At 42.7% G+C, this 16,787-nt stretch overlaps 1 protein-coding gene and 1 non-coding gene across 5 annotated transcripts in view; both read right to left on the minus strand.

Moving 5' to 3' along the window:
- Positions 1-16,787, minus strand: part of LOC126294960 (neprilysin-2-like) — a 385,930-nt gene that overhangs the window by 240,501 nt on the left and 128,642 nt on the right. Inside the window, exon 1 of one of the 4 annotated variants that reach the window (XM_049987186.1) lies at positions 14,687-15,012. The exons of 2 other annotated variants lie outside the window; for them this stretch is intronic. In XM_049987186.1, coding sequence (XP_049843143.1) covers positions 14,687-14,718 — 32 coding nt within the window. In that variant the 5' untranslated portion in view covers positions 14,719-15,012. Of the gene's footprint in view, positions 1-14,686; positions 15,013-16,787 lie in introns of those variants that run through there. One more of the 4 variants, XM_049987184.1, reaches the window with a different exon arrangement.
- Positions 7,613-7,687, minus strand: Trnas-uga (transfer RNA serine (anticodon UGA)). The gene has a single exon. It is a non-coding gene; the product is annotated as a tRNA-Ser (tRNA).

Genomic DNA, 16,787 nt, shown 5'->3' on the forward strand with positions numbered 1-16,787 from the left:
TAAAATGGCGACGTTTTCCTTACTTGAACAACGTGCAATCAACCGTTTTCTGAATTTGCGTGGTATGAAACCAATTGAAATTCATCGACAGTTGAAGGAGACATGTGGTGATGGAGTTATGGATGTGTTGAAAGTGCGTTCGTGGGTGCTACAGTTTAATGAAGGCAGAACATCATGTGACCACAAATCGAAACAACCTCGGGCTCGCACAAGCCAGTCTGACGACAAGATCGAGAAATGGTTTTGGGGGATCGCCGAATGACTGTTGAACAGATCGCCTCCGGAGTTGGCATTTCTGTGGGTTCTGTGCACGCAATCCTGCACGACGACCTGAAAATGCGAAAAGTGTCATCCAGGTGGGTGCCACGAATGCTGGCGGACGACCTCACGGCTGCCCGTGTGGCATGTTGCCGAGCAATGCTGACACGCAACGACAGCACGAATGGGAATTTCTTTTCGTCGGTTGTGACAATGGATGAGACGTGGATGCCATTTTTCAACCCAGAAACAAAGTGCCAGTCAGCTCAGTGGAAGCACACAGATTCACCGCCACCAAAAAAATTTCGGGTAACCGCCAGTGCTGAAAAAATGATGGTGTCCACGTTCTGGGACAGCGAGGGCATAATCCTTACCCATTGCGTTCCAAAGGGCACTACGGTAACAGGTGCATCCTACGAAAATGTTTTGAATAACAAATTCCTTCCTGCACAGCAACAAAAACATCCGGGAAGGGCTGCGCGTGTGCTGTTTCACCGAGACAACGCACCCGCACATCGAACTAACGTTACGCAACAGTTTCTTCGTGATAACAACTTTGAAGTGATTCCTCGTGCTCCCTACTCACCTGATCTGGCTCCTACTGACTTTTGGCTTTTTCCATCAATGAAAGACACTCTCCGTGGCCGCACATTCACCAGCCGTGCTGCTATTGCCTCAGCGATTTCCAGACTCGTAAAGAAGCCTTCGCCGCTGCCATGGAATCATGGCGTCAGCGTTGTGAAAAATGTGTACGTCTGCAGGGCGATTACGTCGAGAAGTAACGCCAGTTTCATCTATTTCGGGTGTGTAGTTACTAGAAAAAAAATCGGAGGCCTTAGAACTTGAATGCACCTCGTACTGCAGGTGCCTTGTTTCGACTTATGCCTGTCAAAGCTCACTCACATTTTTACCGCTGTATCATATCCCCTGTGCTATCTTCATCTACTTTCCCTGTCTTCAATTCTGTTTCTCTTGCACACACCTATACATTCCTCCCATTTTTAAGCTTTCACTTCATTCATCAGTAGCCAACTGGTTTGGCATCTGAACTTTTAGTATCCACACAGCTGCTTTTCTTCCCTCAGAGGGTCTGTTTCAATTTCCTAAAGTTGTTACCTATCTTTCCTCTAGTTGTACATGCTTCTCTAAATTTGCATTCGTCCTCTAAACAGTCCTACTTAGCCTGTCTCATGTTTTGTCCTCCTTTTCGCCTGCTTCTTCTGGCAAATTTTTATTTTTTTCTGCTTTCGTCAGTCAAACGGGATGCATCTTATGGTATCCAAAATTTTCTGTTGGACTTTGTCTTTTTTACTTTTTTGTTCCTCTGCTGCCTTCCGTATTTAGTGCTTCATAGCTAACTCTTCGTCTTCTATTATATCTCTCTCCCCTGTTTGTGAAACATTGCCTAATGCTCCCTCTGCAACTCTCAACATCCTTTAACATCTTCAGTGTGTCCACGTCCCATCACATTAATTTTGTATCTTAGTGCCATTTTTTTAGTTTTAATCTGACAGAAGCCAATAAATTAAGAAGACTGTCGTCTTCTGTCCTGGAAATGTTTTACAGCTTAAAACCTTGCTTAATAAACGTCTGTTTTTCCATTACACAATCAATTTGAAACCTTCCTGTGCCTTCAGCCACGTATTACACTCTATGTATTGTTCTGCCAGGTGCCTTCCTCTTTCATTCGTTTCCCTTGACCCCACCTTCTCCAACTATTTGTTTTTCTTTTCTTACTTTTGCTTCTCTCTACCGTTGTAAGGATAATGTTTGCTTTCGATTATTTTCTACTTAATTAACGAAATAGTTGTTATTATTATTATTCTTGTATGAGCCCATCAGAATCATGCGAGGTGCAATTACTCAATGTCGCCTTTGATGGTTGGCCTTCCTTTGTGCCCAAAATTTCTTCTTATTCCTTTCAGAATGAAATCTCTTCTTTCATCATACCATGGTGTTTCAGTCCGTTTTCTAATTTCCCTCTGACCAACTTTCCAATCAAATATCTTTTGTCTGTATGTTCTTCTGTTTGTAACGTCTGCCTGAGTTATACTGGTTACTTTAAGATCCTCCTTAATCGCAGGCGATCCATTTAATTGGCTCAGTTTTGTCCTTACTTCGGTTTTCGTATAATTCTAATATTTGTTTTGTCAACCCTGTGGGTGCTATTCTTTTAATGCACGCATAAAATTTAAGTCTTCGTTCACTCGTGTGACCATGTGTGTCCGTGTATTCTTCTATTTCCTTATTACTTCTCAGCTTATAAGTTTCTCCATCAGTAATTTTTGGGCCTAATATTTATTCCGAATTTCTTCAATATGCCTCTTTCTCCTTAAAATTAAAATTCTTGCTCCGTAAAGACATTCAGATTGGATTATGGTACTTTAATGCCTAAGTTTACTGAATTAACAAAGTGAGTTTTTGCTATAAATATTTTGTGTTAATCGGAATGCAGTGCCATTTTTTTATAGCGAACTTCGTTTGTAGCTTTTTCCAGACCGTTTTTATGTATGATTTCTCCCAAGTATCTAAATGGAGAAACCCTTTTTATTTTTGCGTATTTTGTGTTCAAAAACTTTGGTGTCCGTTTGTTGCATGTTATATATTCCTTCTTTTCGAATGATATTTGTGGTACTACTTTTTCCGCAACTTCTTTGAGAATTTCAATTTGTTTTTGAGCTGTGGTAATATCTCTAGTTAAAATTTCCTGATCGCCTGCAAATATTAGGCATCTACTCTAATATTACAATATTACTTCTATCTTACTTGATTGATTGGGCTATATTTTGACTCGACTTTTGCTTTCGGCATTCTGTAATTACCTTTCCCAAAACACAGTTAAACAGTGATGGAGAGAGTCCATCTCCCTGTCTAACACCAGTCTTTATATAAAATGCTTCATAAATTTCTCCCATGAATTTAACTTTAGAGCTAATGTCGGTTAACATTTCCCTAATCAGTGTTAGAGTTCTATTATTTAACCCTTTTTTCTTTAAAATCTGGGAAAGAGATTCACGACCAACTGAGCCGTACACCTTTATAAAATCCGCAAATATATACTCAATGTCGCTACTAGAAATCCTTTGGTACCTGAGGATTAAGCTTAAATTAAGAACTTGTTCTGGACAGGCTCTATTTGGTCTAAAGTCTACTTGGTATCCACCAATTTTAGATACTTGCTGTTCTTGGGCTCGGTCACGTAAACATTTCAAGATAATTTTGTATGTGACGGGGAGAAGAGAGATTCCTCGGTAATTATTGACATCAGTTCTATCCTCTTTTTCATGCAATGGATGGATGAATTAGGGCAATTTTCCATTCTTCAAGAATTTTTTCAGTTTGCCAGATATGTCCTGTTACTTGAGTGATCTCTTTTATGTTGTTAGGGCCAGCTGATTTTATTAGTTCTGCAATTATACCCTCTTCTCCTGCTGCTTTATTGTTTTTATGTCTCTTCATTTGTCTAGTTATTTCGTCAGGTTGTGTAGAGTTAGGGTTCGTGTTATGAGTTTCCTGTGGATCAGGGCAGTTAACAGTTTTTCAAAATAATTAGCAAGTACCTTACAATTTTCCTGGTTTTTAAGAGTCAAACAACCATTTTCATTTTTGAAGCAAAGACTTTGATGTTGGTAACCGGTTGGTTTTGTTTTGAATGTTTTATAAAAGTTTCTTGAATTGTTATTTTGGAAGTCTTTCTCAATTTGTAAAAGTTGGGCATTTTCGTAGTTTCTTTTAATCTGTCGGATTAATTTAGATGTTTCTTTTCTTATATTTAGAACGGTGTTGTACGTATTTCCAGTTTTGTTACTATTCCAATCTTTGAATGCCTCACGCCTAGACTTAACTGCTATTTCACAATCCGCTTTCCACCAAGGGTATTTTTGTTACTTTCGAAGCGCGGCCAAATTTGTGCTGTTTCGATGAACTTTTTTTTAAAGATTTGCCACTTGTTGGATTGTTTTTTGTCAAGTTCGCTTGTTAGAGTAGGGGTTATTTTAGCAGTGTCAAATTTTCAGATAACATTTTTGTTTTGAAGAGTTTTTGAGGTTGAAGTTTTATTTTTATTCGCGTAACATAACGGTCAGAATTAAACTTGTCATATTTTTCCGTCCCATGCTTTAGTAAGTTACCAAGAGACAATATTGATCGTGAAATATGTAGAAACAGACGAATCACACTACTTTTGAATATGTCACTATTCGCACATTATTCTGCTGAAAGCAATAGAATACAAAGACACTTCGTACATAAGACGCACATGTTTCTGTTGTCCGGTATTATTATCATAGACACTTTCCTTGACACATAATTTTTTTTTATATGGAGTCCGAAGATTCACCCTTTCTTACACTTCGCTCGACTTTCTAATACACGAATATTTTTCTAAATGTAATTACTTTTGCTTCAAAAGCGAATGTGTCGAATATCCTTGCCGCATTTGGCTCAGATTTAGCAACAATTGTGGAATTGTTTCCTCCTGTGTTGGTAAACAGTTTTATTGCTTTTGCCGATTTATTACGACGTCAGTAAGGTTTACCTTTAGGCGACAATTGTGGTGGCTTATTTGGTACGTTAATTAATGCAGACATTACATTCCATATAGGTTTCCAGCGTCCAGCATTCACTGATTTGGCTGAAAGTGTAGCGAAAAAAAACTCGGCATTGTTGGATAGATTTAAGGCGTCTTTTTGTAAAAGGTTAGGTCTTCTGGTGTTTACTAGCAACTTTCTGTTAGTAAACAAAAACGGCACTGTTGAGTAAATGTCTGTACGTTATAATAATATAGTAAATACAGTATCCTGTAATATACACCATGTGATCAAAAGTATCCGGACACCCCCAAAAACATACGGTTTTTTTATATTAGGTGCATTGTGCTGTCACCTACTGCCAGGTACTCCATACCAGCGACCTCAGTAGTCATTAGACATCGTCTGAGAGCAGAATGGGGCACTCCGCGGAAATCACGGACTTCGAACGTGGTCAGGTGATTGGGTGTCCCTTGTGTCATACGTCAGTACGCGAGATTTCCACACTCCTAAACATCACTAGGTCCACGGTTTCCCAGGTGATAGTGAAGTGGAAACGTGAAAGGCCACATACAGCACAAAAGCGTACAGGCTGACCTCGTCTGTTGACAGATAGAGACCGCCAACAGTTGAAGAGGGTCGTAATGTGTAATAGGCAGACATCTATCCAGACCATCACACAGGAATTCCAAACTGCATCAGGATCCACTGCAAGTACTGTGACAGTTAGGTGGGTGAGAAAACTTGGATTTCATGGTCGAGTGACTGCTTATAAGCCACACATCACGCCGGTAAATGCCAAACGACGCCTCGCTTGGGGAAAGTGCGTAAACACTGGACGATTGAACAGTGGAGAAACGTTGTGTGGAGTGATAAATCACGGTACACAATGTGGCGGTCCGGTGGCAGGTTATGGCGAATGGCCAGTAAACGTCATGTGCCAGCGTGTGTAGTGCCGACAGTGAAATTCGGAGGCGATGGTGTTATGGTGTAGTCGTGTTTTTCATGGAGGGGGCTTGCACCCCTTGTTGTTTTGCGTGGTACTATCACAGCACAGGCCTACGTTGATGTTTTAAGCACCTTCTTACTTCCCACTGTTGAAGAGCAATTCGGGTATGGCGACTGCATCTTTCAACACGATCGAGCACCTGTCCATAACGCAAGGTCTGTGTCGGAGTAGTTACACGACAATAACATCCCTGTAATGGACTGGCCTGCATAGAGTCCTGACCTGAATCCTACAGCACACCTCTGGGATGTTTTGGAACGCCGACTTCGTGTCAGGCCTCACCGACCGACATCGATACCTCTCCTCAGTGCGGCACTCCGTGAAGTATGGCCTGCCATTCCCCAAGAAACCTTCCAGCACCTGATTGAACGGATGCCTAGGAGAGTGGAAGCTGTCAAGGCTAAGGGTGGGCCAGCACAATACTGACTCCAGCTTTACCGAAGGGGGGCGCCACGAACTTGTAAGTCGTTTACAGCCAGGTGTCCGCATACTTTTGATCACATAGTGTGTCGTATGTCCCTGGGTCCTTAGGGAACTTAACAACCATAATATGTCGATTTTATGGCACTACATACACTCCCTATCGTAAAAACTATGTTACAAATCAATAGCCGCGCGGGATTAGCCAATCGGTCTAGGGCGCTAATGTCATGTACTGTGCGGCTGATCCCGGCGGAGGTTCGAGTCCTCCCTCGGAATGGGTGTGTGTGTTTGTCCTTAGGATAATTTAGGTTAAGTAGTGTGTAAGCTTAGGGACTGATGACCTTAGCAATCAAGTCCCATAAGATTTCACACAATTTTGAACATTTTTTGAACAAATCAATACAAATCGTTGAGTAGAAAAGTATTCATTGCTCAAAAACCTATAATGTGAATAACTGCTGCAGCCCACCCACGGTCACCCTGCAGACATCTACTTAAGGATCTAGGGATCCTCACAGTATATATATTCACTTATGAAATTTGTTGTTAATAATCCTACCCAGTTCAAAAGTAATAGCAGTGTGCATAGCTATAACACCAGGAGAAAGGATGATCTTCACTATGCAGGGTTAAATCTTACTTTGGCACAGAAGGGGGTAAATTATGCTGCCACAAAAGTCTTTGGCCACCTACCAAACAGCATCAAAAGCCTGACAGATAGTCAACCAACATTTAAAAATAAATTAAAAGAATTTCTAGATGACAATTCCTTCTACTCACTGGCTGAATTTTTAGATATAAAGTAAGGGAGGGGAAGGAAAAAAAACTAGCTTAAACATTAGTGTCATGCAATATTTTGTGTAATGTAATATCTTGTACAGACATCTTTTATTAACATGACACGTTCCACATCATTGCGAAGTGTCGTATTCATGATCTATGGAACAAGTATTAACCCAATCTAATCTCTAATCTACTGCATTCGTCAGATATCGTATTCAGAAGTGTAGCTCGCTGGCCGCTTGGGGCTCTGCTGTCGCTGGGGGTAACAAAAGCGAAACGGAGTACCGCGCTCACTGGAGCAAAAAACGTAGCAAAATCGACTGGCGCAGTAATTTTCCCCCCACTCGACGAATAGAATCTTTGGCGATCACGTGATTGGGATGACAAACGACCGCATTGAGTGGATCCTGTGTTTGAGAAGCTACGAGCCGGCCGGAGCGGCCGATCGGTTCTAGACCGTACAGTGGGGAACCGAGCGACCGCTACGGTCGCAGGTTGGAATCCTGCCTCGGGCATGGATGTGTGTAATGTCCTTAGGTTACCAGAATGAGATTTTCACTCTGCAGTGGAGTGTGCGCTGATATGAAACTTCCTGACAGATTAAAACTGTGTGCCCGACCGAGACTCGAACTCGGGACCTTTGCCTTTCATGGGCAAGTGCTCTACCAACTGAGCTACCGAAGCACGACTCACGTTGGGTACTCACAGCTTTACTTCTGCCAGTACCTCGTCTCCTAACTTCCAAACTTTACAGAAGCTCTCCTGCGAACCTTGCAGAACTAGCACACCTGAAAGAAAGGATATTGTGGAGACATGGCTTAGCCACAGCCTGGGGGATGTTTCCAGAATGAGATTTTCACTCTGCAGCGGAGTGTGCGCTGATATGAAACTTGCTGGCAGATTAAAACTGTGTGCCCGACCGAGACTCGAACTCGGGACCTTTGCCTTTCGCGGGCAAGTGCTCTACCAACTGAGCTACCGAAGCACGACTCACACCCGGTACTCACAGCTTTACTTCTGCCAGTACCTCGTCTCCTACCTTCCAAACTTTACAGAAGCTCTCCTGCGAACCTTGCAGAACTAGCACACCTGAAAGAAAGGATATTGTGGAGACATGGCTTAGCCACAGCCTGGGGGATGTTTCCAGAATGAGATTTTCACTCTGCAGTGGAGTGTGCGCTGATATGAAACTTCCTTACAGATTAAAACTGTGTGCCCGACCGAGACTCGAACTCGGGACCTTTGCCTTTCGCGGGCAAGTGCTCTACCAACTGAGCTACCGAAGCACGACTCACGTCGGGTACTCACAGCTTTACTTCTGCCAGTACCTCGTCTCCTACCTTCCAAACTTTACAGAAGCTCTCCTGCAGACCATGCTGAACTAGCACTCCTGAAAGAAAGGATATTGTGGAGACATGGCTTAGCCACAGCCTGGGGGAGGTTTCCAGAATGAGATTTTCACTCTGCAGCGGAGTTTGGAAGGTAGGAGACGAGGTACTGGCAGAAGTAAAGCTGTGAGTACCGCACGTGTGCTTAGGTAGCTCAGTTGGTAGAGCATTTGCCCGCGAAAGGCAAAGGTCCCGAGTTCGAGTCTCGGTCGGGCACACAGTTTTAATCTGTCAGGAAGTTTCATATCAGCGCACACTCCGCTGCAGAGTGAAAATCTCATTTTGGAAACCTCCCCCAGGCTGTGGCTAAGCCATGTCTCCGCAGTATCCTTTCTTTCAGGAGTGCTAGTTCTGCAATGTCCGCAGGAGAGCTTCTGTAAAGTTTGAAAGGTAGGAGACGAGGTACTGGCAGAAGTAAAGCTGTGAGTACCGGGCGTGAGTCGTGCTTCGGTAGCTCAGATGGTAGAGCACTTGCCCGCGAAAGGCAAAGGTCCCGAGTTCGAGTCTCGGTCGGGCACACAGTTTTAATCTGCCAGGAAGTTTCGTCCTTAGGTTAGCTCTCCATGCTACCCTGTCCTGTGCAAGCGTCTTCACCTCCGAGTAACTGCTGCAAGTTACATCCCTCTGAATCTCCTTACTGTATTCATCTCTTGGTCTCTCTCTGTGGTTTTTACCGTCCAAGCTTGTCTCCAGTACTAAATTGGTGTTCCCTTGACGTTTAGCCGGCCAAAGTGGCCGAGCGGTTCTAGGCGCTACAGTCTGGAACCGCGCGAGCGCTACGGTCGCAGGTTCGAATCCTGCCTCGGGCATGGATGTGTGTGAGGTCCTTAGGTTGGTTAGGTTTAAGTAGTTCTAAGTTCTACGGGACTGATGAACTCAGATGTTAAGTCCCATAGTGCTCAGAGCCATTTGAACCTTTTTTGAAGCTACGAATGCGAACACTGTAGTAGAGCCGCGATGCTTCAGTACACGGGATCTCCTGAAGGCCGTGTGACCGCTGACCTTCCAAACCGACTGCCAAGACGCCACCTGACATTCAGCACTTGCGATTTTCCTCGAGTTACACGAGAAATGACGTCAATCCACCCTTTTTTTTCTTTTCTGTTTTTTTCTCGACTTCGAAGCTCATTTATGCTGATGGCTTTTGCATATTTAAGAAAACGAGCAAAGCCGTCCATAGTAACAGCTTCGCCTGTTTAATTTTTCGTTGTGTCTCTCGGCGATTACGGAGCATCATTTACGGCAAATGGCTTGCCCGTTTAACAAAATGAGCGGAACCGTCGGTAATAACAACTTACTTGACTTCACTTTTCGCAGCGCCATAATGAACCGGAGCTAGGAGGAAACTTAGCAGCTGTGACCGGCAAACAAACTTAGTCCGTACCTTTCTTATTTCTTCATTAATTTCTTTTTTTTATCTCTTACTCTCTCAACTCTGCCGCTTGCGGTGTTTCGCAACAGTCTCAACCTTGTTGCAACGATTTGACGGCTCCCTAACCAGTTGTCGAAATTACAACGCCGCGATTGCCGCACGCGGAACCTGGCACTTTATTCAAAGAGATTGTTGTTGTACGTAAAGTGTGTTAGCGGCGAGACACAATCGATGCCTTCTCTGCACGACAGCAATGAAAATAGTATCGATGACACTGCTGCCAAAGCAGAGTTACTAAACACAGCCTTCCGAAATTCATTCACCAAATAGGACGAAGTAAATATTCCAGAATTGGAATCAACAACAGCTGCCAACGCGATTAAGTTAGAAGTAAATATCCTTGGAGTAGCGAAGCAACTTAAATCACTAAATAAATGCAAATCTTCCGGCCCAGACTGTACACCACCTTCCTTTCAGAGTATGATGATGCAATAGCTCCATACTTGAAGAGTCACGTACAACCGCTCGCTCGATGAAAGATCCGTATTCAAAGACTGGAAAGTTGCACGGTTCACAGCAACATTGAAGCAAGGTAGTAGGAATAAGGCACTAAATTACAGGCGCATATCATTAAAGCCGATATGCAGCAGGATTTTGAAACATATATTGTGTTCGAATATCATGAATTACCTCGAGGAGAAAAGTCTATTGCCACACAGTCAACACGGATTTAGAAAAAAATAGTTATTGTGAAACACAACTACCTGTAAACACACAAGAACTCCTGAGTGCTATTGATAAGGAATTTCAAATTGATTGGGTATTTCTAGATTGCCAGAAAGCTTTTGACACTGTGGCACACCAGCGGCTCGTAGTGGAATTGCGTGCTTATGGAGTATCGTCGCAGTTATGTGACTGGATTTGTAATTTCATGTCATAGAGGTCACAATTCGTAGTAATTGGCGGAACTTCATCGAGTAACACTGAAGTGATTTTCGCTTTCCCCGAGGTTCTGTTATAAGCTCTCTGCTGCTCCTTGTCTATATAAACGATTTAGGAGTCAATCTGAGCTGCCGTCTTAGGTTGTTAGCACGTGATGCAGTCTTTCATAGTCTAGTAAAATCATCAGAACATCCAAACAAATTGTAAAACGATTTACAAAAGATATCTGTATGGTGCTAAAATTGGCAACTGACAATAAATGAAAAGTGTGATATCTTAAACATGAGCGCTAAATGGACTCCGTTAAACTTCGATTACACGATACATCAGTCAAAGGTAAAGGCCATAAATTCGACTAAATATCTAGAAATAACAGTTGCAAACAACTTGAACTGAAAAGAACAGCCGGCCGCTGTGACCGAGCGGTTCTAGGCGCTTCAGTATGGAACCACGTGACTGCTACAGTGGCAGGTTCGAATCCTGCCCCGGGCATGAATGTGTGTGATGTCCTTAGCTTAGTTAGGTTTAAGTAGTTCTAAGTTATAGGGGACTGATGACCTCAGCAGTAAAGTCCCATAGTGCTCAGAGCCATTTGAACCATTTTTGAAAAGAACACGTAGAAAATTTAATGAGGCAGGCGTACCAAAGAGAGCGTTTTATTGGCAGAAAATGTAACAGATCTATTAAAGAGTCTGCCTACACTACGCTTGTTTCGCGGTCTAGGATGATCACCAGGTAGGATCGAGAAAGTTCAGAGAAGGGTAGCAGGTTTAGTATTGTCGCGAAATAGGGCAGATAGTGCCACAGGCATGATACGTGAACTGGAGAGGCAATAATTAAAACAAAGACGTTTTTCGTTGCAACGGGATCTTGTCATGAAATTTCAAACACAAATTTTCTCCTCCGATTGCGAAAACATTCTGTTCGCACCTACCTACATAGGGAGAAATGATCATCCGATAAAATAAGAGAAATCAGGGCACGCACAAAAAAATTTAAGTGCTCGTTCTTCCCGCGCGCCGATTTTTTCGCTGTCATCCGTCAGTCCCACCTGGTGAGGATCCCACACCACACAGCAGTACTCCAGAATAGGGCGGACAAGCGTGGTGTAAGCAGTCTCTTTGGAAGACCTGTCGCACCTTCTAAGTGTTCTGCCAATGAATCGCAGTGTTTGATTTGCTCTACCCACAACATTATCTATGTGTTCGCTCCAGTTTAGGTTATTGGTAACTGTAGTCGCTAAGTATTTAGTTGAATTTGTAGCCTTCAGGTTTGCGTGACTTATCGCATAATCGAAATTTAGCGTATTTCTTTTAGTACTCGTGTGAATAACTTCACACTTTTCTCTATTCGGGGTCAGTTGCCATTTTTCGCACCATACAGATATCCTACCTAAATCATTTTTCAACTCGTTTTGGTCCTCTGATGACTTTACGAGACAGTAAATGACAGCATCGTCTACAAACAGTCTAAGACGGCTACTCAGATTGTCTCCTGTGTCATTAATATAGATCAGGAACAATAGAGGGCCTATAACACTTCCTTGGGGAACGGCGGATATTACGTCTTTTTTACTCGATGACTTTCCGTCTATTACTACGGACTGTAGCCTTTCTGACAGGAAATCACGAATCCAGTCGCACAACTGAGGCGATATTCCATAGGCACCCAGTTTGATTAGAAGACGATTGTGAAGAACGGTGTCGAAAGCCTTCTGGAAATCTAAAAATATTGAATCAATTTGACATCCCTTTCGATAGCACCCATTACTTCGTGAGTATAAAGAGCTAGTTGTGTTTCGCAAGAACGATTTTTTCTGAATCCGTGCTATGTGTCAATAAATCGTTGTTTTTTTTTTCGAGGAACTTCATGGTCGAATACGGTACATGTTCCAAAAACCTACTGCAAATCGATGTTAGTGACATGGACCTAACATTCAGCGGATTACTCCTACTTCCCTTTTTGGGTATTGGTGTGACTTCAGCAATTTTCCAGTCTTTAGGTACGGATCTTTCTGAGAGCGAGCGGTTGTATATAATTGCTACATGTGAAATGTTTTGAATGTCATGTTTCTTCTATTCAATGTGCTGTAATACAATAATCTTTCTTGCTAAAAATAAGTACCACATTTGAAGATGATCATCACCGTAATGAGCATTTACGATTCATTGTTACTTTTATATCCAAATCTATGCCATAGCAGCTGATCGGCAAGAGTGGCGCATGCTTAAACTTCCAAAAAACAGTGAAACCTATTTGTTTTATTTCTAACTGAGAAGCGAAACACCAGTTGCGTCATAGCTATAGCTTTAAAAATGCTCTCACAATGAAAAAAATTCATAAAACATTTCACCTCCTTTTTTCGCTCACTTAGGGGTTGAGTTTTGCTGTTTGGGAAGCAAAATAACTGATGATGGTCGAAGTGGAGATGATATAAAATGTAGACTGGCAATGGCAAGGAAAGCCTTTCTGAAGAAGATAAATTTGTTAACATCGCGTATAGATTACATGTCAGGAAGTCCTTTTTGAAAGCATTTTGATGGAGTGTAGCCATGTATAGAACTCAAACATGGACGATAAATAGTTTAGACAAGAAGAGAATAAAAGCTTTTGAAATGTGGTGCTGCAGAAGAATGCTGAAATTAGATGGGTAGATCATGCAACTAAAGAGGAGGTACTGAACAGAATTGAGGAGAAGGTTCAAAAATGGTTCAAATGGCTCTGAGCACTGTGGAACTTAACTTCTGAGGTCATCTGTCCCCTAGAAATACTTAAACCTAACTAACATAAGGCCATCACACACATCCACGGCCGAGGCAGGATTCGAACCTGCGGCCGTAGCGCTCGCGCGGTTCCAGACTGTAGCGCCTAGAACCGCTCGGCCACTTTGGCCGGCTAAACGTCAAGGGAACACCAATTTAGTACTGGAGACAAGCTTGGACGGTAAAAACCACAGAGGGAGACCAAGAGATGAATACAGTAAGGAGATTCAGAGGGATGTAACTTGCAGCAGTTACTCGGAGGTGATGACGCTCGCACAGGGCAGGTAGTATGGAGAGCCGCGTGTAACGGGTGTGGACTGAAGACCACAACAACAAAAGGTATTGATGCGTATTTTTCGTTTCTAAAATGCAAGCAAATACACAATTTCATACATTTATCTTCGAAAATGCTTGCTTAATGGAAAATTTCAATAATGGCTTTCATCCGCTACTTCACCCCCATACGGGTTCATATCCAAAAATATTGAAAGAAGCATTTCTTTTATTTCTAACGAAGAAATCCATGGAAATGCTTTCATTATAGAATATTTCATAAAACAGCCACTTACAGATTGAGTTTCGAAAAACAATGAAATACGCATTTCTTTATGCCTTACCAAGAAGTCAAATATCAGTTTTTTTATAAATCTAGCTTTAAAAGTACTGTCATAGCGATTTTTTTAAACTTTCACCCACTATTTCACCCTCGCAGTGATTAAATTTATAAAAATGCTGAAACACGCATTGCTTGATTTCCGACCAAGAAACCAAATTTTCGTAGGTTTAACATCAAAGTTGCCTCTATGGCGATTTGTTTTCAGGAAATTATTCAGACTCTATTTCAACCCCCTTAGGGGTGGAGTTTCGAAAAATCATTTCTCAAACGGCGCCCACATTATCAACACCATCTGCTAATTTCAAGTTTCTATCCTTATTTGTTTGGGCTGGGCAAAAATGAGTCGGGACACTGCCTTTTATATATAGAGATTACAGCTCTTTTCTTATCACTCCCACAGGGTAGCGAAGAAAAACTAATTACAACACTCACAGAGGCGTTTAAGCATTCATTCTTCGCGGCATTCGTAGGTGAATGGAGGGGGAGAATGCTGTAACTGCTACAGTGGGATATACCCTCCGCCATGCACTTCGCATTGGTTTGCAGAGTATGTCTATAGATGTAGATGAAGTAGAGAAATCACAGGGAACGGAAGAATACTCACTTTACAACGGTCTGCATCCTGTTGTTAGACATCGTCGTCGGAGAAATAAAGATCGAAGCTCTTCCGAGCTCCGAGTAATTGTAATTACGGAAATGTTCCACTTTCCGCGTATTATTTCAGTTCGTCAGCGTGGACTGTATTGCCGACGAGTTCCGGGTTCACAAGCTCGAAAGTCAGTTACAGAACGCGCGAAGCAGCAACAAACGATTCGTACTGTCGCCGTCAAAGCACTTCGATACGACTGCCAGAGACGTGTCTACGCGTCAACAGAGACGATATACAACGCCCGCCGCCTGTTGCTTCAGCCGGCGTCTGTCCAACACTGAGGCGAAAAGGTGCCGCCAGGCAGTTCTCTGGACGGAAGCAGACAACCAGCAGCGGCGCGGCAAAGAGAGGGGGCGGAGGGGAAGTGCTGCCGGTTTAGCGTCTTTCTCGGCATAATTCAGCGCCGTGTTTGCGGTAGGAAATAATTCATGCCTGCAGGCTGGACTTACAGCTTATTTGTTTCTCGTGGCTAATTCCTTCCGTAATATTAAGTCTACAATACATTTCTATTTGTATCTAAATTACTTCTACATCTACATACATACTCCGCAATCCACCATACGGTGCGCGGCGGAGGGTACCTCGTACCACAAATAGCATCTTCTCTCCCTGTTCCAGTCCCAAACAGAACTAGGGAAAAATGACTGCCTATATGCCTCTGTAAGAGGCTTAATCTCTCTTATCTTATCTTTCTGGTCTTTCCGCGAAATGTAAGTTGGCGGCAGTAAAACTGTACTGCAGTCAGCCTCAAATGCTGGTTCTCTAAATGCCCTCAGTAGCGATTCACGAAAGGAACGCCCCCTTTCCTCTAGAGACTCCCACCCGAGTTCCTGAAGCATTTCCGTGACACTCGCTTGATGAGCAAAGCTGTTGTTGTTGTTGTTGTTATTGTAGTCTACAGCCCTGAGACTGGTTTGATGCAGCTCTTCCTGCTACTCTATTCTGCGCAAGCTTCTTCATCTCCCAGTACCTACTGCAACTTACATCCTTCTGAATCTGCTTAGTGTATTCATCTCTTGGTCTCCCTCTACGATTTTTACCCCCCACGCTACCCTCCAATACTAAATTGGTGATCCCTTGATGCCTCAGAACATGTCCTACTAACCCATCCCTTCTTCTGGTCAGGTTGTACCACAAACTTCTCTTCTCCCCAACACTTCCTCATTAGTTATGTGATCTACCCATCTAATCTTCAGCATTCTTCTGTAGCACCACATTTCGAAAGCTTCTATTCTCTTCTTGTCCAAACTATTTATCGTCCATGTTTCACTTCCATACAAATACTTTCAGAAATGACTTCCTGACACTTAAATCTATACTCGATGTTAACAAATTTCTCTTCTTCAGAAACGCTTTCCTTGCCATTGCCAGTCTACACTATATATCCTCTCTAATTCGACCATCATCAGTTATTTTGCTCCCCAAATAGCAAAACTCATTTACTACTTTAAGTGTCTCGTTTCCTAATTTAATTCCCTCAGCATCACCTGACTTAATTCGACTACATTCCATTATCCTGGTTTTGCTTTTGTTGATGTTCATCTTATATCTTCCTTTCAAAACACTGTCCATTCCGTTCAACTGCTCTTCCAAGTCCTTTGCTGTTTCTGACAGAATTACAATGTCATCGGCGAACCTCAAAGTTTACCACTAACAAATCTAGCAGCCCGCCTCTGAATTGCTTCTATGCCCTCAATCCGACCTGATAGGGATCCCAAACGCTCGAGCAGTACTCAAGAATAGGTCGTATTAGTGTTTTATAAGCGGTCTCCTTTACAGATGAACCACATCTTCCCAAAATTCTACCAATGAACCGGAGACGACTATTCGCCTTCCCCACAACTGCCATTACATGCTTGTCCCACTTCATATCGCTCTGCAATGTCACGCCCAAATATTTAATCGACGTGACTGTGTCAAGCGCTACACTACTAATGGAGTATTCATACACTACGGGAATCTTTTTCCTTTTCATTTGCTTTAATTTACATCTATCTATATTTAGAGAACTGCCATTCTTTACACCAATCAGAAATCCTGCCCAAATCATCTTGTA

The sequence above is a fragment of the Schistocerca gregaria genome, chromosome 11 (genome assembly GCF_023897955.1).
Source record: "Schistocerca gregaria isolate iqSchGreg1 chromosome 11, iqSchGreg1.2, whole genome shotgun sequence".
NCBI classification, from domain to species: domain Eukaryota; kingdom Metazoa; phylum Arthropoda; class Insecta; order Orthoptera; family Acrididae; genus Schistocerca; species Schistocerca gregaria.